This window comes from Penicillium psychrosexuale (assembly GCF_028828465.1).
Source record: "Penicillium psychrosexuale strain IBT 29551 chromosome Unknown utg000005l, whole genome shotgun sequence".
NCBI lineage: Eukaryota > Fungi > Ascomycota > Eurotiomycetes > Eurotiales > Aspergillaceae > Penicillium > Penicillium psychrosexuale.
The window spans coordinates 297,239-320,300 of record NW_026643190.1 but is presented as its reverse complement, the minus strand read 5'-3'; the positions used below and the strand labels follow the sequence as shown (position 1 = coordinate 320,300).

General features: G+C 48.1%; 10 protein-coding genes across 10 annotated transcripts; 6 read left to right on the top strand and 4 right to left on the bottom strand.

The window, feature by feature from the left end:
- Positions 1-676: 676 nt before the first annotated feature.
- On the top strand, positions 677-1,611 carry N7518_009081 (uncharacterized protein; the record flags this gene model as incomplete). The annotated part of the gene is made up of 3 exons (XM_057190008.1): positions 677-1,026; positions 1,100-1,349; positions 1,423-1,611. The coding sequence occupies 3 exons, from the start codon at positions 677-679 to the stop codon at positions 1,609-1,611; spliced, it is 789 nt and encodes a 262-aa protein (XP_057037664.1).
- A 930-nt stretch (positions 1,612-2,541) lies between these two features.
- Positions 2,542-4,434, top strand: N7518_009080 (fungal specific transcription factor domain-containing protein; the record flags this gene model as incomplete). Its single annotated transcript, XM_057190007.1, has 6 exons — positions 2,542-2,551; positions 2,629-2,708; positions 2,910-3,079; positions 3,131-3,559; positions 3,622-3,848; positions 3,905-4,434. Coding segments are annotated over 6 exons (1,446 nt in total), but the record flags the coding sequence as incomplete, so codon positions are not given.
- Positions 4,435-4,936: 502 nt separating this feature from the next.
- Positions 4,937-6,565, bottom strand: N7518_009079 (cytochrome P450; the record flags this gene model as incomplete). The annotated part of the gene is made up of 2 exons (XM_057190006.1): positions 4,937-6,197; positions 6,255-6,565. The coding sequence occupies 2 exons, from the start codon at positions 6,563-6,565 to the stop codon at positions 4,937-4,939; spliced, it is 1,572 nt and encodes a 523-aa protein (XP_057037662.1).
- Positions 6,566-8,259: 1,694 nt separating this feature from the next.
- Positions 8,260-9,237, top strand: N7518_009078 (uncharacterized protein; the record flags this gene model as incomplete). Its single annotated transcript, XM_057190005.1, has 1 exon — positions 8,260-9,237. The coding sequence occupies one exon, from the start codon at positions 8,260-8,262 to the stop codon at positions 9,235-9,237; it is 978 nt and encodes a 325-aa protein (XP_057037661.1).
- A 580-nt stretch (positions 9,238-9,817) lies between these two features.
- Positions 9,818-11,079, top strand: N7518_009077 (uncharacterized protein; the record flags this gene model as incomplete). The annotated part of the gene is made up of 2 exons (XM_057190004.1): positions 9,818-10,038; positions 10,098-11,079. 2 exons carry the CDS (start codon positions 9,818-9,820, stop codon positions 11,077-11,079), a joined length of 1,203 nt encoding a protein of 400 aa, XP_057037660.1.
- Positions 11,080-12,285: 1,206 nt separating this feature from the next.
- N7518_009076 (uncharacterized protein) lies at positions 12,286-13,676 on the top strand (the record flags this gene model as incomplete). Its single annotated transcript, XM_057190003.1, has 2 exons — positions 12,286-13,572; positions 13,626-13,676. 2 exons carry the CDS (start codon positions 12,286-12,288, stop codon positions 13,674-13,676), a joined length of 1,338 nt encoding a protein of 445 aa, XP_057037659.1.
- Positions 13,677-13,941: 265 nt separating this feature from the next.
- Positions 13,942-15,741, bottom strand: N7518_009075 (uncharacterized protein; the record flags this gene model as incomplete). Its single annotated transcript, XM_057190002.1, has 2 exons — positions 13,942-14,579; positions 14,664-15,741. 2 exons carry the CDS (start codon positions 15,739-15,741, stop codon positions 13,942-13,944), a joined length of 1,716 nt encoding a protein of 571 aa, XP_057037658.1.
- A 613-nt stretch (positions 15,742-16,354) lies between these two features.
- On the bottom strand, positions 16,355-17,149 carry N7518_009074 (glycoside hydrolase family 128 protein; the record flags this gene model as incomplete). The annotated part of the gene is made up of 1 exon (XM_057190001.1): positions 16,355-17,149. One exon carries the CDS (start codon positions 17,147-17,149, stop codon positions 16,355-16,357), a length of 795 nt encoding a protein of 264 aa, XP_057037657.1.
- Positions 17,150-20,578: 3,429 nt separating this feature from the next.
- N7518_009073 (frataxin family protein) lies at positions 20,579-21,354 on the top strand (the record flags this gene model as incomplete). Its single annotated transcript, XM_057190000.1, has 2 exons — positions 20,579-20,944; positions 21,079-21,354. 2 exons carry the CDS (start codon positions 20,579-20,581, stop codon positions 21,352-21,354), a joined length of 642 nt encoding a protein of 213 aa, XP_057037656.1.
- Positions 21,355-22,192: 838 nt separating this feature from the next.
- On the bottom strand, positions 22,193-22,529 carry dph3 (CSL family zinc fnger-containing protein; the record flags this gene model as incomplete). The annotated part of the gene is made up of 2 exons (XM_057189999.1): positions 22,193-22,249; positions 22,335-22,529. The coding sequence occupies 2 exons, from the start codon at positions 22,527-22,529 to the stop codon at positions 22,193-22,195; spliced, it is 252 nt and encodes an 83-aa protein (XP_057037655.1).
- Between the last annotated feature and the right edge of the window lie 533 nt (positions 22,530-23,062).

Below are 23,062 nucleotides of genomic sequence, written 5' to 3'. Positions count from 1 at the left end.
TATGCTGGGGTGGGGGGGGGTCTCCTTCAATTGAGAATCACATGCTTTAGTAAGGCTAATTATTGGTGATGATTTGATTTCTAATTATTAGGTATGGTAGATTTTTCTTTCCTTTGTCTTTTTGTGGCGAAGCATGCATGTAGGGCGAGTAATAGTTGGATGAAGAGCAATTAGTTGTGATAGTGGCTGTTTTGGTCATCCGAGCGATGCATGGTATCTTTAGTATACGAAGTCGACAGTTGGCCATTGGTTAAGAGAGAGTCTTTGTTCCCAATGAGGCAGGAGCTGTAGACACTAAGATTAGAATAGAAGGCTGCTGCTGCTTATGCCGTGTCGTTCGGTGGTCTGTTCGGTGATCTCCTTGGGTATCTCCTTTTTAGGTACACGGAAAAGGCGGGAAAGGGTTTAAATTATAGAAACGACCTTTCTGTGTAGTTATAAAATTTAGATTAGAATGAACTTGACCCTTTCCATGTCCGAGACAAAGAAAGTGAAGTTGGTACGTTGGTACGTTGGCCCTGGTCTTGGCGCTTTGGTCGCTCGGCAACTCGCCTCATCACATTTCCCCCCATCAGTGAACTCTCCGCCTTTTCTTCTCTCACCTCCCACTACAACATATTGATTGTAGTTACTCCTATCCAAGCTATTCATCATCTTCAAATCCCTCATACGAAACATGACTTCCGTGGAAACACGTGATCATCAGCTCGACCGCTGGCTTCTGATGAAAATCGAGCATGCAATCGAGAACCTTGAGGAGCATAAGCTCAACAACACAGAACTTAAGAAATGGAACATTCGCTTCTCCAGCATGACTCTCGATCAGAACTCAGACCTCAAGCCCCGCTTCTTCGCACCGAAACCTAACCTCCCGCTACCAAACGATGAGATACTCGATGAGGCCGCTGAACCTGATAGTGGTGATGATGACTATTATGCGGCTGCATACGGCATGAATACTTTCTTAGATTCTTATGCCTTCAGCCAAGTAGGCCTCTGGAATGACGGGCCGTGGCGTTCGATGGAGTAAGTCTACCGCTATTTGGAAATTAGAGTTATGTCGCTCTATCTATTTATGATATCTAACGCTAGTCAATAGCTGTGGTCGATACAGTACTTATAAGAGCCTTTGGTTCTATGGTACTCCATCACTTGGCCCGTCTCCCGCATTTGGCGCTTTAACAATGATAGATAGTCCTGGGAAAGAATATCCACATTTTAAAGCAGTCATATATACCGACATGGAGGCGGATGACAAAACTTGTTTCCGTTCAGAGGTCTTGATCAGCCTTCGCCTAATGTTGGCCCAATTGAGAAAGGTGCGCCTGATGCACCATAAGATCGCACCGGTAATTATCGATTCTTCCCTTTCTCCTATTCCTTTATTCTATCTTTCGGCGTTACTAACTAACTATTCTATAGGTTTTGCTTATCTCGTTGACGGGGAAGTATGTACGGGTATTAGAGTCCTATTTTGATGGCGAATTGCTTCAAATTCGCTCTACCTGTCTGTACAAATTCTCCGACCGTGACTCGATATCGACATTGTACATGATGCTCGCCGGGTATATGCTCGGCCCTCCCATCGGAGATACCTCTTCTTTCCCTTGAGTTAGTTTGGATCGGGCAAGGTGTCACGGCTTGGAGTTTGGTTGTATGTTATCGGATATTGAAATTGGTGAAGTTTGTCTTGGCGCTACTGCCGCATTTCACGCAGTGATGTGCTTGGTACTTTTCATAAAACAGGTTGATAAGTTGAAACTCTATGGCAGATCTCATTTTTAAGATGTTGCACCGAGTAAACCCTTACATTACCCACGATCCTCTAATATGTTTGAATTGGATCTCATGGTCAGCGCATATAAAGTTCGGCTTCCCACATACTTCTGTCTTTCCGCTTGGCGTATCATGACGGCAGGATGAGTGGAGTAGTGGAGTAGTGGAGGTTATCAGTGTGATAGTAATCCAAAAGTGGGGGTTCGATGATTTATGATATTCGAGAGCTCAAGGATGATATATTCTGTACTGTCAATGGCTGAAATTTATTAATTTTCAAGTTTCCAATAGACTATCAATTGCATCAGAGTCTCGACGTAGCGATATACAAAAATGAAGGATGGGTATTTGCTATAGCGATTGAAGCCAGCTATGTATATATCCACATAACAGCGTACATAATAGAGCGTGCCGTTCAATAGGCATCATCGATATGCACATGGGATAATTCGTAGTTATATAATTGACTACTTTGTAAGATTCCGACAAAGATGCATGTGCCCGCATCTACAGGGAAACCTAAGACCAACGTCTTCTCCAAGAGTGGGATACACACTATCTTCATTCTTCTTTGCTCCATCTCGCCTACTGAAACTCCATTTTATCAATCGATCATGCCTTTGCCCGAGTCCTGTATTGGGAAACGAAGGCGAAATAGAAACGCCTCAGGCAAACCAAAACCAAGCAAAGCGCGATCCTGCGAGGCTTGTCGGCGCTTGAAAACGCGATGCGAAACCGGCAACTCGGACCGATGTCATCGTTGTGATGTTCTCAGGTAGGAAACCAGGTTTGATAATGTGAGTTACCAAGCTCTTATATCTAACTATCTTCAGGGTTAGGTGCTCTTTCCAGGCCATTTCCCGCAGTCACCCGGAACTGATGCTGGAGGCGGAGGTGGATTCTGCGACAAGCGGCGACGACTACCATTCGCGGTATGCCCTCCTCCCGTGCTGGGCTTTTTTAGACTTGGTCGATGTACTGATGAACAATAGGCTTTGTGCGGTGGAAAACACCTTGAGTCAACTTCAAGCATCACTATCTGTCCACAGTGATGCTGACTGCCGGACTAGACCAGGGGTAAATTCCAGTTACCTAAAGTATATACTGGCAATACACTTAATTGAATACTCTAGGCTCCATCAACTATTGAACGAACTGCACGCGATGCACCCATGAATCTTATCCAAGAGATCCGACAGAATATCACATTACATGAACAACCATCGACCAGCGATGATAGCACTGAAGATATTATCATCAACGGTATAGTTTCCGAGGAACTTGCTATCGTGCTTCTGAAAGGGTGAGCATGCGGGACGTTCTCGTAGAACATATCCCAATGTTAACTTTCCAGATTCTCGAAATTATCCAACCGCTGGTTATTCATGAGTACAGACCCCGTCCAGCTACGCACCAAATCGCCGCTCCTGTTTGGTACCTGTATTTTGGCAGGTCTCCATATCACCCCCTCCTTGTATGGGTCATCAACACATCAAGCTTTGTATCGCCATATTCACGGACTGCTGGGCCAGGCACATCTTTCTTCCACTGCCTCGCTCGACACAATACAATCTATGTTGATTTTCTCCATGTGGGACCTGCGCCCAACTTTGGGCCCTGATCACGGTACCTCGTGGCTTCTCAGTGGCACGGCGGCTATGCGGGTGATCATGACTACTTCGTTTGGGCAGCTTCCAAAGACAAGCGACGCCGATAGAAGCGAACGAGCCAGAGCACAAGAAATAATGCGCACGTGGAACTTGATTTGCCTCTGTCAGTTACAGTGCGTTACAATGACCAAGTCTCGATCCTTCCAATGTCTATATCATCTAACACTAATCTTAGATTTTCCGTGGGCTCTGGTCGTCCACCGATTATATCCAGCCAGTACTTTGACGAATGTACCAACGTTCTCGATTTTCCGTCATACAATGCACGCGACGAGCTTGTATTGGCTGGAGTCAGGTTATACCGACTCCTTTGGGAAATCCTAAGCTCAAACGTGATACAAAGGGGAAGTGCTGTTTGGCCTGAAATCGACAACTTGCGAAAGACCCAGGAGAATATTTACAGTGAGCAAGAAATATACAATCGCCGCATTGAATAAGCACTAATTCCTATTTTATAGAGCTTGATTCCTCGCAACCATTACGGTTTGCATACGCCTGCACGTACCTGATTCTGGCACGTCGCACACTCCAACATACGAGCGAAACTCAACCTGAAGGAATGACCAACTCCAGGATAACACAAGAGGAACCAACGCTCCCGTTAATTCGGTTCGCGATTAGCCAGTCGCTTCAACTCTTGAATTTATTTGTCTCCATGTCGGATTTGACCACTTATATCCATCCTGCTTACGAGAATGTGCTTTGTTCCTTTGCAATGGTGACACTAGCTGAGTTTTTGGTCCATTTAGAGGACGTGGGAAGTATAATTGTTCTCATGGAACAGGCCGTCTCTCATATTCAATGTGGAGGCAAAGCCGAGCCGGTGAGCCGGTGGTCTCTGAACATCATGAAGCAACATGTCGCAGATAGGATTGAGCAAGAAGATTGTGTGACTTCGACGGGAGAGAATGGCACAGGGATTTATATGCCGCAGTCAGTTCAAAATGCTACTGAGCCCTGGGTTTGCAACGAATGGGGCATCGAGCAGGAGTTCCCATCACTTGAAGACATGTTCTTCGGTAATGTGATTTGAATTGTGGAATAAATAGGGGATTGTTAATTTATCCCCCCCCCCGGGCCTGAGTTTTCAGTGCACATCCCTGTTTTACCTCGACGCCTACTTTCATCTACTGCGCTCTATACCGCCTTCGAATTTTATACACCGCTTTCGTGACAATAGACCTACAATTTGTACGGCGTATGTAAATTAACAAAGTTAAGTCACTTCAACTGCACCAACTGCTTCATCCATCAAGGAGCTGAGTCCTATAGTAATCGGGTAGAATATACGATTTTTTCCGATCAAAATGCACGTTTCTTTACTATGTAAACCAGAAGTTGGCAGAATATATGGTCTTACCTAATATAGAAGGCGGTACTGAAAACTCAGGCGGTCAAATTAGCAATCCCAATAAATATTGGCTCCCTCCCATTGTGAACATCATCCATTTACTCATATCAGTTCCATATATACATTCAAAATGCGGAAATCAACTGCGCTCTCTCAATCTGAGACCTGCCTGGCACTCCTTGGGCTTTTTCGAGAATCCTTCGTGTGATTCCATGATTGGCTGGTACAACGCGAACTCATATCGATGAAACAAAGTTCCAATAATTAGCTGCAGCTCCATGATGGCGACGTTCTGTCCGACACATGCCCGGGGGCCATATGAGAATGGGTTGAATGCAGTTTTCTGTCGGGCAGTCAGGTTCAACCAGCGGTCAGGCTTGAATTCCTCGACATCGTCTCCCCAAATATCCTTCATATGATGGATAGTATAGGAGGGCACCGAAAGTACTGTTCCAGGAGGGAAGTGGAACCCATCAAAATCCACACCCGGGCTATGATCGGCGACCAAACGTGGCAGGCCAATAGCCGAGGTAGAATGAAGTCGCATCGCTTCATCAATGCATCTTCGCAGGAACGGGAGATCCTTGATCTGAGAATAAGATGCGATCTTTGCTTCGGGGTCTATTACGTGGTCCAGCTCTTCTTGTAATCGGGGAACTATCGTGCCCGGTGCACTGCGTTCTCCATGCAGGATCCAGTAAAAGATCCCGCACGCCGTGTTGGATATTGTGTCAGAGCCAGCGATAAGCTGCGTCAGAGCCTCTGCTATCAGCTCATCCCGCTCCATTGGCATTCCATTCGCATCTTTTGCTTGTAGCAAGCGCGACAGAATATCGTTGCGCGAGTCGACCATTCCCTTCTCCGCGGCATCCAGTCGTGATGCGACAGCGGCGACAGCAATCCCCGTCAGGTTCTCCACGGCCGCTACGCCCTTGGTGAAAAATGGGTCTGGGAGGTACCGAGCCCATGGGCGCAGTGCTGGAAGAAGGCCCAATGTCGAAGATATCTCGCCTCGTCTATTCAACACGTCGACTGCCGGGGTGTATGAAATGGGTCCTCCGGTCACGAGCTGCGTCTCGGTCTCATCTTTGCCCTTGTTTACCATTCCAAATGGTGAACCGAATGCCAGATCTCCGATTATGTCGAAAGCAAGGTAGCTGAACCAGGGCATTGCGTTGTATCGAGCAAATTCCTTCCCGTTGCGTTGTGGCTGGGAAGCCGCGATCCGGTCCAGCTGGGTTGTCCAGCGCTGTAGGTTTTCCGCCATGAATGGCTCAAACTCAGCGACTGACCTGGGAGAGAAAGCATGGGATATAATCTTCCGCTTGCGTGTGTGTTCGGCGCGGTCGCGAACATTGAACATGCCCGGGGTTCGCGCCACAAATGCTTCATAATAGTGACTAAACGTATTTCGTTAACACTAGTAATTTTCAATATAGGGAAGAAATGTGAGTTACTCCTTGAGGAAGCCATTTCCGTGCCCGTAAACAATATTCAATGCCCGTTCGTCGGCGATAGACACATGGTTGAAACCAATACGGACGACATTGCCGTGTTTTCGATGCGCCGCGTCGACTGCTGCATATTTCCGGCCATGTTTGGCACTTAATCCGACCCATATGTTGCTAAATTTAGCAACAAAAGGACCAGGGACTTGACTTAAGTGTCCATATGAAACTAAATAGGGGTATATGTAGTAGACCGCGAACCACACGGGGATAGCCACAGCCATAGCCCATGGCGAGAGCAAAAGGGATAGAAGAGCCATTTGATAAACAGAGTTGAGTGAATTGATAGACTAGAGATTATTCCATCCTCTTCCTCTATTTTAAATGGAATCAGTTGCACTCAACATTTCACATGTTCACTATCTGTCCGACGGAGTACAACCAACACCGTCGGAGACGAGAGAACCGATAGGCAGAATCGATGTACAAGGACCAAATAACCTGCAGATAGATGATTGACCCCGCAAGATTGTAAAAGTTAAGATAGAGAATTGAAATGCAGTTTATTGGTTAATTCTTCGTGGACAGCCCTGAGGTTGTTCCTCGATTGTCCGCGGGGATAAGCGGCCGTAACGCGGCATTTTCATTTACCGAAATCTCCGCTCTCACGGACTTTTCTCTGTCAAACACTTGCAAGCATATTGAAATTCCCCATGGAGTCTCAGTCCCGTCGGCGCCGAAGGCCAGCTCTGTCTTGCATTGAGTGTCGCCGTCGCAAAATCCGCTGTGACCGAAATGACCCCTGTACGCGTTGTGTCTCCACGCACAATGTACCTACAAGCTTTATGGCGATCAACACAAGTCCCCCTTGCAGTCTCTAGAAGGCACCTCAAGACAATCAATACTGGGTACTTCCGCACCTTCACCATCACATATTCAACCCTTCAGAGATGATCCCCCGCCATCTAAGAGCCAGCCATTAGGGCCCCGCACCACTGGGGTAGGGACACCAACAGGAACACCACATTATGGTTCGGCTTTTCCTGGTCAGATTGATGAACACCCAAGGCAAGCACAAACTACAGACTCAGCCATTGCAGATCTTTTGCAACGGGTCCAGGGCCTGGAACAGTCTTCGGCACAAAAGCCTGTGCATGGCTTGTCCGAGACGGGTCGGGAAATATTTGACCGCTCGTCCCAGCCAGAAGATCTTCAGTGGATTTTCACAAAAACTAGAGTTATGAGATGGAGTTTGTGGATGAGCACAGCTAAAGAGGTACGGTATGCTTAGACATAGTTAGGTGTTGAAACATTCCGCTAATTATGTCGCAAGTTTGAGCCTTTTTTGGCATTTTATAGTGAGGCTACTGGAAAAGGTAAGGGAGAAACATTCAAAGGTGCTGAAACCAAAGCCCTTGCTGTTCAAGTCGGTGATCTTCTTCAAAAGTGCAAACACACAGCGAGAAGAAGCAAGACCTGGAGGCCTAGCAGATCACTGTCGAATCCCCAGCTTGGCCTTGAACTCCCGTCTCGCGAGATCTCAGATAATATGGTGACTTTGTATCTGCAATCTTTTGAGTCAACACATCGCATACTTCATATACCTTCCTTTCGGGTTGATTACCAGAGATATTGGAATGATCCGCAGAATGCCTCGAATGAGCTACGCCTTAAAGTTCTTCTCGTGATTGGCATAGGCTCAAGCCTGCACAAGGAGGAAAATACAGATATCGGATTCCGAAAAATGGTTCATAGATGGGTATATGCTGCGCAAGCATGGCTTTCTGGGCCACTAGAAAAAGACCGACTGAGTGTTTCCGCGCTTCAAATTGACTGTCTCACAATTCTAGCTCGACAAATTTTCTCGATCGGCGCTGATCTTGGGTGGACCTCCATGGGCTCTCTCGTCCACAAAGCCATGCAAATAAACCTACACCGAGATCCAAAGCATATCTCGGGGATATCTGTGCTGTAGGCCGAAATCCGTAGGAGGCTGTGGACGACAATTGTTGAAATGACGGCGCAGTCATCTTTGGATTCGTCTATGCCAGCCACTATCCCCGAATCTGACACCGAGGCCCCCTCGAACATCAACGACGATGAGATTGACGAAGCTACCACGATACTTCAGCCTCACCCAAAGGGCACTTACACCGCTACCTCATTCCAAACCTTACTGCTTGACTCATTACCAGTCCGCCTCCGTATCCTCCATCTCCTGACCAGCTTGAACACACAAATATCTTATTTAGATGTCCTTGCCTTAAGTTCAGAACTCAGCAATGCGTCTCGCGCATACCACAGTTTCATGAAGGAGAACCAAAACTCCAGCATCGAGCCATTTCACCGAAACCTACTTGACTATCTCGTGCGTCGATTCATGATACCTCTGCATTGTTACTTTACAAACAAGGCCCGCACAAACCCATTGTTTACCTTTTCATTAAAAGTCAGCCTAGAAACAGCCATGGCTATCATGTCACCCGAACCAGATGAAGGCTTCTCCAAACTAATGGTCAATGGCGGGGGTTTATTCAGAGAGGGCATGCGGTGCGCGATGTCCGTCATTTCTATCGAGCTCCTGGCGCAACTTGAAGCCCAACACATCGACGGAACGTTGCACCGCAACTCCGGTTATATTATGCTTCTCAAGCAGTCTATCGCTGACCAGGTTCCTCTTTCTTTTGAACGGATCCGTCACGGTGAGACAAATATCAAGGCTTATATGTTCCTCAGCATGATCTTGGCTAAAGTCGAGGCGATGCGAACGGGTGCCGATTGCGAATTGTCCATCGCCCAGAGTGCGAAAAACTGTCTTGAATTCTGTCATGAGCTTTTGCTGACTCAGGTTGACTCTTCGTCCTTGGGAATTCCTGATAATGCTGGATTTGCGTCCGGGTCGAGTCTTGATGGCGGGCCCGAAGGGCTTGATTCTGCATATGACATCGACTTGGACTGGGACTTTCTCTTGCCAGATGCTGGGTTTTCTTGATACCTTCGCATGAGTGTATTATTCTTGTATGACCTATGTATATTGGTCTAGGGGGTCTTGTACTATATATTTTTGCTCGTTTTGGCTTACAATCTTAAATCGGCAGCATCAGGAAAGAGATCCAGTATGATGACTCAGCGGTCGTGTGTGGATAACTATAAAAGCACCCCTGAGAGGCAGCGACGCAGACCTTCTTCCATTCTTAGTAGTCACCCCATGGTGTTCTCCTCTCCAGCACCCTATTACTCCCAGTGACGACTTTGCCTCCCACCTGTATCGCAGGCGGGGCTGTCAGTGCCCCTGATGTCCCCGTTGCAGGTCCCCCCTTTACTACGTACATACGTAGCTAGTCACAATTACACTAATAGCCCCGTGGTGCACGGATACAAGTTGATTTCCTTGAGCTATGAAGTTTTCCGTATACCATCGGCTGAAGCAGCGGTCTGAACACGGAGCGGAGATAATCGGTCTCAAGTATTATCCTAGTATTTAAACTCCTCAAAGCCACCATAATCCTCGTTTCTAACACCAGCTTGCCTTCCACTTTATTATACTTCAACCACTCACACATCGAAACATCATGGCACCAAAGAAAATCCTCATCAGCGGCGCAGGCATCACCGGCAATTCCCTCGCCTTTTGGCTCTCAAAGCTAGGTCACAACGTCACAATCGTCGAGCGTTTCCCTTCCCTTCGAGCTTCGGGGCTCCAGATTGATCTTCGCAGCCACGGAATTGAAGTCATGAAGCGCATGGGTCTCGAAGATGCCTTCAAGGCACATTCAATTCCAGAGCGGAAGTGGTCAACAAAGCGGGCAAACGGCAGGCTTTCTTTCCAGCAAACGATTCTATAAATCCCAGTCTAGGCTTTAGTACCAAGTACGAAATCATGAGAGGCGATCTGTGTCGAATCATCTATGATCTGAGCAAAAGCCGGGCCAAGTATATCTTCGGCACGTCAATTGAGAGCTACGAGGATAACGACAAGGAAAAGACCATCAACGTGCGATTTGCAAATGCCACCGAGGACACATTCGACCTCGTGATTGGCGCCGATGGCCAAGGGTCACGCACACGAAAGATGATGCTCGGAAGGGAAGCCCCCGATGCATTCCGTCCCCTCAACGGTCGCTACATCGGATATTTCACCTTTCCTCAACCAATCAAAGAGGGGGAAGGGTATGTCGCTACCATGTACTCGGCACCGGGCGGACGAGGTATCATGCTTCGAAGACACAATGCGCAAGAGATTCAAGCATACCTCGGCGGCCAAACGAATTCAGAGCAGCTCAAGGAACATTTGCGGGGTGATGTTGCGGAGCAAAAGGAGGCGTTGAAGGAGATGATTCAAGGGGCGGGGTGGAGAGCGGACGAGATCTTGGGATATCTTAAAGACTCTAAAAACTTCTACTGTGAGCGTCTTGGTATGGTCAAGATGCCTCATTGGTCTCGCGGTCGTGTCGCGCTCGTCGGGGACGCTGCTTATTGTCCACCAGTCATGACAGGCATGGGTACCACTTCTGGGATTGTTGGGGCCTATGTCTTGGCTGGGGAGATTGGTCGGCACTGTGGTGAACCTGCTGAGAAGGGTAATGGTTCTCTTATGGCTGCGATTCAGGCATATGAACAGACATTCCGCCCTTTTATCAACCAGGTGCAGGCAGGTGTTGCCGAGGATGAGGGGCTTTGGGATAAGATTTCAGGCACCGCTTTTGGCATTGCACTTGGAAACTATCTTATGGGAGCTGCTTCCCTTTTGAGATTGGATGTTCTCAGCAAGTTCTCTACGGATCCTGTCAAAAACTGGAAACTTCCGACATACAAAGAGTTGCTCCGAGATTAGACAACACCAACTGTGCAATTGTGCAACCTTCGAACTCTTCTCTTATATCTACCTGTATTTTTACTCTCAATGGTATGAGCTATTTGTTATATTTGCATGCAGTACATCAGACCATGGCTTTTCTTTACACATAAGCAAATCCATAGCCTCCAGATTAATTATCAGTGGTTCAAATTCAGCCTGCTAGAGATCTTGCAATAAACCTCTAATTTAATTAACTACTCAAGCTATTGATTGGCACACGGTGAGGAGTCCATGTTTTGTTTTTATTTCCCTTATTTACTATGTCGCTGGTCTCAAGCAGCCAGTAACAATACGTAATTCCTTTCTGGGCTAGCTTAGTTTCTGATGGAACCTCGGAACTTAAGCCAGATTACATAATCACGCGGGGTTTGCCCGCCCTACAGGGCTTCATTTGTACAAGCGATGTGATGGGCTCCTCAATTACTTGTGCTCCAGTTATCGGGATTTGGCATAGATTATTGCCAAGACACCATCTTCCTGCACATAACAGATCAAGCACTTGCTCACTCACTATGCCGAGCCAGAAGACAAGCTAGAGACAGGAAGAACACTAAACAAACAGATATCATATTTGAACGAGATACAGACAACCCAATCTCACCTGAAGAAAAAAATCTCACCCCATAAGCGACCTGCAAAGCAAGAGATGTTCTTCACGAGCTAAATTCCCGAATCAATTACGTACAATCTCGGGGTTTGGAGGTCGGAAGTTGCATTAGCAGTCTTGGAAGACAGGGTGCTTATCCTGTATAAGCCTAGCGGATATCATTGTCTCATTGTTCCTGCGGCTTGGCCCGACACGGCCTACCTAGCTGGCTTACTTTTTGCCTGCAGAATATATTAGAACCGTATCTAGCGCCAGGAATCTTGCAATCAGTAGTCTCTCTCCACGTCTTTGTCAATATGATTGCTAACATGGTTTTGACTTGGCTCCACTGCACTCCACATCTCGACAGGCGATGTACCCTTCATAAGGGTAGACTGTCATGTTGTCGAGGGGGTTGCTCCGCTCTGGAGGTCCGACCGTTCGGTTGATTTTAACTCTTTTGATCTTATCTGATCCGCCTTTCTTCGTTTTGGTTTTTCTTTCTCGTTGATTTTTATATTTCTTAGGCTGCAATACATCTATCTATACCAGTCTGATATATACCTCGCCAACTCATGGATAAATTACCCAGCGCAATGGCCACCGAAGCCCTCCCCAAGGACCAGGACCTTGCCGACCCTGAGCTACAAGGAATCTTAGAAGGGACCGCCCGATTCCGTCGTCTAGGCTGGAAACGACTCACTGTCATTTCGATAGTCGAGGCCATCGCCCTGGGAAGCCTAGGACTACCGTCTGCCTTCGCCGCTCTCGGAATGGTCGCAGGCGTGATCCTAACCATCGGACTCGGCTTCGTTGCCATCTACGCAGGCTACAGCATCGGCGAAGTCAAACTACGGTATCCACAAGTCGGTCATTACGCAGCCGTCGGCCACCTTCTGCTGGGGAACGTGGGATCAAAGATCTTCGTAGGCAGCTTCGTTGCTCTTCTCATCTTCGTGATTGGGTCGCACTGCCTGACCGGCGCCATCGCATTCCAGACCATCACGCAAAGCAGCTCGTGCTCGATTATCTTCAGCGTGGCATCTGCTGCAATCCTGATGCTGCTCGCTATTCCGCCGTCGTTTGCCGAGATTGCGATTCTGGGGTATATTGACTTTGCGTCGATTCTCGTGGCTATTGGCGTTACGATGATTGCGACTGGGATCCAGAGCTCGAATGGATCCGGTGGCTTTGCTGCTGCGGATGTTTCTGCGTGGTCTGCTTGGCCGAAGCCGGGTCTTACTTTCTCTGCGGCTATCGTGGCCACTAATAATATTGTTTTTGCGTATTCTTTTGCTGGCTGTCTGCCGTCGTTCATGGAGGATATGCATACCCCTGAGGATTATGTCAAGACGCTGTGGTGGCTAGGCGGTATTCAGATTGTTATCTATACCCTGACTGGGTCTATCATCTATGCTTTTGTCGGGCAGGGGGTGCAATCGCCTGCGTTGCTGTCGGCGGGCCCTGTTGTCTCGAGGGTTGTCTTCGGTATAGCGCTTCCGGTCATCTTCATTTCGGGGTCGATCAATACGACAGTTGTATGTCGATATATCCATGGAAAGGTGTACCGGGACTCGGCTGTTCGCTTCGTCAACACGTCGAAGGGGTGGAGTACATGGCTTGGTCTTGTGTTCTGTGTTACCATCCTGGCCTGGATTATTGCTGAGGCTATCCCCATCTTTTCTGAATTGCTCTCTATTATTTCTGCCCTGTTTGTGTCTGGTCTGTCGTTCTATATCCCACCAATCATGTGGTATATGCTACTGAAAGAGGGTGCATGGTATGAGAAGCACAATTTGAAGCCTGCGATTCTGAATGGTGTGGTATTCCTCGTGGGCATGATTATTTTTGGATGTGGTACCTATTCTAGCGTCACTGAACTGGTAAGCCCTTTTTCTCTTATTATCCGGGCAAGATTACTGACTATGTTTTCTAGATTGATAAATTCCGGTCGGGGTCAGTAAGTAAGCCATTTACCTGCTCTTGAAATGTCGCAATAACGCGGTGATGTCCCTGCCGAGGTACTCAGATCTGGTTCTGTTTATATATAAGTTCCTTGCAAACATATGACTATCGTTCCATCCAATATACCTACAGCGATATCTTTCTACTTCATCTAAGTCTTGTTTATGCACAGCGTCATAAAATGGTAGTTTAAATATAGCAAAATGCAAAATGCAACATTAGCATAGCATACATAGCATAAAAAACACAATAAAATAAAGTCCTTGGTGTCTACCGCGCTTACTTACTTACCTCGTTCCCTCATTACTCCTTTCAACCCCATCCATCGGATCTCCAACCCAGTGGTTCCCCTCAAAGAACGCCTGTAAAGCACCACCACTAGCACCCACCAGTCCTTCTTCATTAAACATCTCAGTATCCAAAACCCCAAGCATAGGATCGCCAACATCTTCCAGGAGTTGTTCCCCGGCGGAAGCAGGTACAGGTACAGGTACAGGTACAGCTGCAGGGACAGGAGCAAGAGCAAGGACAGGGAGAGGGACAGGGGCACGAGTAGGAGCAGGGGAGTAGTTAGCATCAGAGAACTCAGGGCCCGCCGAATCAATGCCATCGTCAGATTCACGAGCAGAGTCAGTGCCAGTCGCGGACGTCATGGCCGTCTTGCGTGTTCTCGTTATCCTTCTTCTGCGGGTTACTGGGGCATTCGTCGCAGCTTCATTTTCTGCTCCAGTTTCCGCTTCGGTATTTGCTCCTGCGCCTGCGCCTGCTTCCGCCTCCGCCTCCGCCCTCTTCCGTTTCGTCTTGGCGTGTCTTTCGGCTGCGTATCGGGCTACCTGTTCAGAACGGCGGTTATGAGCAATCACATTACTACCCATTTTCTCAGTTGGACGAGCTAAGGCTGGCTGTTTAGGTGTTAGGGCACCACCTGTAGAAGAAGAAGAATAGAAACGTTAGCATGTGATCCTTCAATCAAAAACCAAACCAAACTAGAAGGCTAACTAAGCCATACCTTTAATAACACCAGTCCGGATAATAATCGTCATATTAGGCCTAGGCAACGGCGAGCGCCTATCACCCCGAAACGGATCCGGAGACGGATTCCGCAATCTAGGCCAATACTCGCGAATAGTCCGCACAATCGTAGATGCGAAATTCAACGCGGCCATCCGCACCTCGCCAATCTGTGGGTTAGCAACGTTCGCAGGATCGATTTGGTCTAGGGAGAGATGGCTTAGCCAGATTGTTTCCCTGTCTCGCAGATAGCCTTCTCGCGTGAGGTTCTGTTTGAATAGCTCGAATTGGATGTTGGCGATGTTGATCCAGTCTCCGTCTGGGCATGTGTCGTGTGGATTTACTTTGTCGGTTAGGAAGTCGCTTACTCGCATTGTCAGTGGCATGTCGGGGTGGTCGGCGCGGATTATCTGGACGTCGCCGTTGGGGACTATGTATGGCCGACCGTAGTCGAATTTGTTTTGTCGGTCTGGGTTTCTTTGGATGGACCTTGCTGGCTGCTGCTGTAGCTCTGCTGGTGGCTGTTCTGGTTGGGGTGCGGGTTGAGGTGCGGGTTGAGGTGCGGATTGCTGTGCTAGTTGCTGTGCTAGTTCCCCTTCTAGTTGCTCTTCTACTTGCTGTTCTGACACCTCGATTGAATGCTGTAGGGACTTGGATACTCCCCTCTGCACTGACTGCACTGCGGTCTTCTCTCCCCCTGCCTGCTGTGCCGGTGGATTCTGCCGTCTGTCAAACTCCGTTTGCAGCTCATCTTGAATGCAATTCAGGTATTTATACAGCGCTCCGCATAGAAGAGTGTGGTCCGTTACGTGGGCTAGAGAAGCGGCTGGTAATCTCGGCAGTCGCTTGCGCCATTCAATTAGCATTTTATCGCGCGACGCACTCGATCGGAAAACGTTGACGAGGGCTCGGCCATTGTTCACAGCGTCGAGCGCGACGATGTCGTAGACTTCTTGTGCTAGATCGTGGAGGAGCTGTTGGTCGGTGGGGCTGTATAGTATGTCAAGACGCTTGAATACGTATTTGTCGTCAAAGTTGTGTGGCCAACGACTGAGCGGCTGCGGCTGTGGAGGCATTTTGTTAGCTTTGAATGATGTATTCGAATGGTTTAGAATGGAGGGTCATGGAGGATTCTGTTCACTATTTAATACTTGAGAGGCTTTGTGACTGCATTGTGGCCTCGAATCTCGATATTCCAATATGCATTGTTATCTGAAAGAGACAAAGGAACAAAGAATACAACGTGATAGAGACTAAATTAGATCAAAGAATACTCTATCAAGACGAGGTTTCAGGGTCAACACTATTATTAGGCAAATAATGAGATATCTAGTCTCGATATTTTTAGATTGTTAGATCTAACTATGAGGTATTGTGGCGGCTGGTTGCCATTGTGGCCATTGCCAACCCGCCACGTTCAAAGGATGGCGATATTTGATCATTTCCAAACTCGAATGATTCTAGACCCGAGAATACAGACAGTTACGATTACAGAGAGGTTTGAAAGAAATGACGTGGGATATGTGCATTTATAACTCCTTATAAAATATGAACACAAAATTCATAGGTATGACCTTCTAGGCGACCAATCGCCAGAACCCATAGAAGAAACGAAATAGCAATTGCTCACACACCCTTCCTCCGCGTATTTTCGTGATTCATTCTTAAAATTTTCATAAGCAAGAAATCTTACGAAGAGACGTAAGCCTTGCCAGCCAGGTTGAGAGTGCTGCCGCTGAGCAAGTAGTTCTCAGCGCACATGAAGTAAGAGTAACGAGTGACAGCAGACTGCTGATCCAACCAAGGGATAACCTCGTTCAGGAAAGCAGCAGTAGCAGCGGGATCGGCGGAACCATTGACATCAGCGTTGAGAGCAAACTCGGTGATCCAGAGCTCGGACAGGTTGTTGCTGGAAGCAGCGCTGGCGGCCTGGGTGACAAAGGACTTGAAATCGTCGGCAGTGTCACCGTACCAGTGAACGGCCAGACCGGTGATACCACAGCTGGTGCAGCTACCGATGAAAGACTCAAACCAGTCAAGACCCATTCCGGCGGTAGTGGAGGAGGTGACGGCGGGCGAGATCAGCTTCGCCTGGCCGGACCACGGGGTGATGTAGGTCTGGTAGTAGCTGGCCGCATCCGAGGGGCTCATGTTAGCCTGGGAAGTCATGTCGGGTTCGTTGAATCCCAGAATGTAGGTGCTGCCGCTAGACAAAGCGGTCTGGATGGCGGTCGCCCAGCCGCCGAACATATTCTGGCCCCAGAGCATGGGGACGAATTCGACGCCTGAGGGGAGCGAGCCAGAGAGATCACCGGCCCAGTTGTAGGCCCACGAGATGGTGCCAGCATTGGCCAGAGCCGACACGGTGCTGACGTCGTTGTAGGCGGCACCGCGCTTGCCCGAGGAGCGCTTGGCATGCATGGGGGCGGCCATGGCCGAAGTGGCGACGAGGCCGGCGGTGAAAAGCTTGGTGAAAGAGACCATTTTGAAAGTCAAAGTACAAGTCACAAAGGAGTGGACTAGATAGTAAAAAGGAGGGGAAAAGAGAGAAACCTGTTCTCGACCTTGAAAGGAAAGTGAGGCTTAGACCGTGCACGGCACAGGACTAGAAGACCAGAAAATAAATGAAGGAAGGGTAGGTGGTGAAGAGAGAAGAAAGAGGGAAAGAAGGAGGGAGGCGGAGGGTTTAAATGCCCCAGGGCCCCAGCAATGTGTCAAACCAGCCTAACCGCTGGAAGATGTTCCAGTTCCACGGTGGAGTATGGGAAATGGCCATTGGATGTTCAGGGTAGGAGGCGGGTTCTCGTCGACATGTCTTTGGCCAGACCGTTGGATACACGGCCTCATTGGCGCTGGGGAATATCCATGGACCGTTGACAGCTATTGGAGCCGTGGGAATGGCCTTGCACCGACCTTCTCCTCTTACATTCCTTTACACGTGCATCGAAGTATACTCTCCCAAGGCGCTAGTTGAGATTAATTCTTTCGCTTCTTCGGTATCAAAAAGGCACACATCGGATGCAACTCCACAGCCAAGATTGCTAGTCCACTCCACAATAGCCTAGACCCCGATAGGGTTTGTTACATCGGATTTTGTCATTGACAGGGAAGAGTACACGTCCAGAACTCTGTTCCTGCGTCTGCCGCTTTGTCTGAAATAATAATTGGCTTGCCCCTGGCGTAAGATCGAAGTATACAACGGAGACAACGGAGACAACAGAGACAAGGGAGATTCCACGCCCAACAACAACAAATTGCCCTAAATCGGACGGTGGAGACAGCAACGTACCACGGCTGGCATTGCATCATCCAATGGTTTGTCATGGATTCCACCGCGCGGTTCCCTGGTTCTCCGTCAGGGGAGCTGTCCTGATAGGTCCACCCTCGATACATCATCGTCCGGGTCCTTGGGTGACCTATCAGATCACTGTGCCTATTGAACACAACCCTAGGAACATTGCACTACGGAGTACATTTAATTTAAATAACTTCGGATTGTAAAAGTGTGAGATTCAATCCGATTCAATCCTCTGTAGTTCAAAAAAAATATCATTCATACATTACGGAGTATTCAACACATCAAGGCGTCAACTGAAACTGACTAATTATGACACACTAGTTATGTAGCCGCCACCACATCAATAATTACGGAGTAATATGGATCGGATCGGCCAGTCATAGTAATCATAGTCACCTCCCTTTCACCGGTGCGTTCCTTACTTCTAGACTGGGGGCGTTGTTCTAGGGCTAGAAGAAAGAGGCGTCTGAAACCAACTCCTCCCCTCTTCCCTCCCCCTGCCGATCGGTTGCCGACGGCCATGACAAGCCTTGCCGGACTACACGCCGGTGTTTCTTCTGGTACATCTTGGGATTGGCGCCCACATTCAATGTTCTTCCCGTTCTCCAGGCATATCCTAATTTCTTTAGTCGTTTCTGCTTCTAATTAGTTGCTTTGTACTACTCATAATTTGCTAGTTGTATTTCTTTCCTTGAGATAATGACTGGGGATGCTCTTATTCCCGGCTCTCCTATAGGCTGTGGGGATATACTCGGTACACAAGTACATATACTCCGTACCTGGCACAGATTTACACGCCAAGCCGATTTGAATTTTCATTCATATCAGGGATTTCCCTGTGGTCCTAACTCTAAATGTCTCATTCATTCTTTTGATTTCATTGTCCTCCGTACTCCGTACTCCCCCGGACTAATAATTGCCACTAGCGAGAATCCCAATGATATCAGACTTCAGTCACCTGCGGCTCTGCAGCCAACATACCGGACATACCTCCGTGGCGCACCCAAGTACGCACGCATGCCTGTATCTCCATGTCAAAGACCAAGACTGTGGTTCTCCTCATCTGAAACAGACGAAATCCCACCGATCTCTTTGTGGTCCCGTCAACGTGGACCGACACTCGAATTTTCTGCTATTCAGGGCACTTTCTCGGACTATTAATTCCGGACTATGTACGGAGCACGGCGTATTATTATCATAATCATTTCTCCGAAAAAAAAGAAAAGAAAAGAAAATATGACAGTTAGGTTGTTCTGGCCGTGTTGGCAAAGCAATGTGGCTTGTCTCAATAGACTCGCTTCTAGCCCGGTTCCCACTTTCCCTGCCGACGCTCTCTGCCCACGTCATCTTACTGCACAGAGGGCTTGGGCTTGGGCTTGGGCTTGCTGGCTTTGTACGGAGTACACATCTAACTACACTCTCGGAAATGAACAAAGGAGGTTCATTAATCATTACTTACCAATCTCGAATCTCGTTTTGGTCTTTGACTCGAGCCCAAACTGTCGTCTCGGCATTCTAACTAGTTTTGACTAGTGCCCGGGCTCAACAACGTGGACTATAGAGGGCCATTTTTAGATTGTAACGCGTGGTCTTGGTAGGCACTCATCGCACTGGCCATATATCGGAGTCGCCGGACAGCTTGATGACATGTTTAGATAGCTATGGTCGCTAATACGAAGATGTCTTCAAAGGATCGTTCATTGGTTCCAGGAGTGCGAGATCATACATACCTGTGGTTGATATAGCAAGTCTACCTCGTGTTCCTATGGGATTTATCATTTCACTATCACTATGCTTCGGTTTATCAAATATGGAAGCGAGGCGATGCTTCTCATTATTAATGGCGCCGGATATAGCGCTATCATTGTCTGGGCATTATCTCTGTTGATTTCGGGCAATTATGCATACTCTTCCTTCGGCAGTCTCCTCAAACACGAAGCTCCCATAGGTATCAGGCTTTGTCATGGTCGTTCACTTACTCCAGCCAGTTGCCTTCGTCATGTAGTACTCCATACCTGCTACACAGGTACTCGAAAATGTACGTCATGTAAGCATTTACGGTGTATGGAATTTATGCTAAGACTTCACCCTATGGAAATTCTATGTGTAGACCTTCCTGAGATTAAGATCATCATCGGAAGACGAAGTGCTGGAGTAAATGTGATGAGTGTCATTTACAAGTATCACATTTCTTCTGAGCACAGCTCACGCACTTCATCATAAGGGCAATAAATTTGAACATATTCTATAATTCCTACTTTCTTAGAGTTACTAAATGCTGCAGTCTCAGTGGTTGTTGTTGACGAACTATCCACTTGCACAACTTACAAGTGTATATCCTCAACCTAGCCACCACCAAATGTCTACAGATCAATCTAAGCATTCAACAAGCTAAACCATCATACTGCCCAAGATCTACAGTCCATTTTTACAAATAATAACCCCATCCACCGTCTCTCATCTATACCTCATCCAATCACAAATACTGCCCAAAACAAACCAATTAAAGCAGGCGGTGAACCGCGATGATGTAAACTATCCCATCGCATCATCAGAACAGCTCCAACCTTAATACCTATTCCCTCCCACACCAATCCAAACCGGCCCATACAACAATGCTCTCCCGTACAGCTCCTCGAGCTCTGCTCGCATCCGTGCGCCCATCCATCCGCACACCAGCACCCACCACCACTTCAGCCATCCTCCCCCGGGCCTACGCCATCCGCCCCAGCTCCGCCGCACAGTTCACCCGCTCATTCCAGTCGTCACTGGCAAACCGCAAAGGCATCCACCCAGAATCCGCAAACCCGCCAGCTCCAAACCCGCAGCCGGGCGTTGCCGGGGCTGCTTCGCATATCACTGAGCCGTCGCCGTTGACGCCGGAGGAGTACTATGAGTACTCGGAGCATTATTTCAACGTGCTGCAGAGCGAGCTGGAGAGGCTGCAGGAGGAGGGCTCGGATGTTGAGGCTGAGTACAGTGTATGTTTCTCTCGGTTTTTTTTTTCTGTTGTTTTCGCGGTCTTCTTATTTTCCTTGATACAAGCAGACCTTCTGTTGGCATGCTCTATAAAGTATAAAAATGAAAAAAAAACTAACTAACTCTTTTTACCCAGGCCGGTGTTCTGAACATATCCGTTCCTGCAATCGGCACCTACGTACTCAATAAACAACCACCCAACAAGCAGATCTGGCTCAGCTCGCCCATCTCCGGGCCGAAGCGGTACGACTGGATTGTCGAGGGCGATTATATGCATGAGAAGCAGGAGTCGCGGCCTTTCGTCAACGGGCAGTGGATCTATCTGCGTGACGGGTCTAATCTGACCGAGTTGTTGAACTCAGAGTTGACCTTGAGTTTGCCCAAGGATGTCTACAGTCAGGTCATTGAGTGAGGGAGCTGTCTTGCTGGGCTATCGATTACCTAGAAAGAAGAGATTCTTGTCGTTCCAGTTTTTACTTGGGATGTTGTTACATATTGTAGTTTAGGGTCTATTTTATGATGTGGTTGCATTGAGATCTTTACGTGCTGTTCAGTTCTTAATTTGCTAGATGGAGGTGAATGAATGAGTTCGGGACATAGTTGTGGGTATCATTTGAGCTACCTGCACTGGGTGGGTATATAGTGGTTGTGTGTAGCGGGAATCAATGCTGAGGTGGGAAAAGTCATCTCATCGCCAATTGAAAGGGTGTAGCAAAGTGCCGTTCTTTCTTTTTGAATGAACCCGACATGTACATAGCCAAATACAGTCCCAACCCGATGAATGAAGCGGTGTCTTGCCTCGCCAATTGATTGTCCAAGGTAGAACTACACCAGAGACAAAATCAACGGAGCCCGAGTCAACATTGAATGTGTTGAGCGAGGTACGATGGGTACACCAGTGCGGTCACAGAGACCAATATCCCCCCGGATACACCGAGTCACTTGGCAAGATTGGAAGATGCATGTAGAGGACACCCGCAGCATAACAATGAACATGTTCGCGCGATCCAGTGTTCAAAGCGAGGCCCGGTGGCTCAAAGCCACCCAGACCCGGTGAGACACATCATGCCATCCAGACGAGCATTCGCAGCTGGGTAGTGAAATGGCAAAATATCCAACCAAACCACTTCCGCCAGAATAATGCAAGTGGCAACGAGCCGACTTCCAAACTCAGCAGCATGGACCTTCTCTTAGTCTGAGATAGACCCGAGCATTTCAAGGGTATTCGCATAATCGCCTTCATTTCGCGCTCAAGCCTGAACAGCCACCCCGCTCGTACTCTGCGTCTCGGCTTTAGGAAGATCAGACTGTGCATACCCCGCAGGGCATATAATTAGCCAACCGAACAAAACAAAGCGACATATATCTGGGTTCTATAATAGGGGAACACACCAAGTCGAAGATAACCCGGATCATCAGACTGCAACTCGGACATACGGCGATTTCTTCGCCGTCGCGCAAGTCGTCGATTGCGATCTCGAAGCGGTCGCCACATGGGCACGGATATGTGTAGATCTGGATATTCGGGTCGAAGGTCATGTCTTCGATCTCGATCTCGTCGTAGATGTTCAGTCCGTCGTCGGCCATTTTGAAGGATTCTCGCGTATGTGCAAGGAGAGATGTGGCGAATGAGTAGATAGATCTTGTGCCGTTGACTCGGGCAGAAAAAGTTTGGCGCGGTCATGTGATGCGCGGGGTTAAGGCAGGGATATCCCCGGATTTAAGACTTGGCGGGGGCTGATGAACTATGAACTTTCGTCTTGACTCAGCTGTGTGTATACTCGGGATATTCTCATTCAGGGTTGGATGCACTGGCTCCTGCCATTTTTGGCATGCCGTCTCCAAATATGCAACGTCGATTATCGATGGAGCAAATACAAGCTTAGTCCAGTCGGCACCAGCCTGCACAATCACAAAGGTCATTACAGGCGTCAGCAAAAGAAAATATTTGAGGTGAAAGAGACGGCCATGAGTTAGGCAAGGAGCATGCATACCCACCTCCATCCAATCGTCCGCCTGGAGATTTGTCTGCTATATCAAACATACCCCGGCGATGGTTCTTCTGGCTTGTCAAATACTAAACCCAAACATATATGATGTTGCAGCATCTAAAAGCAAGA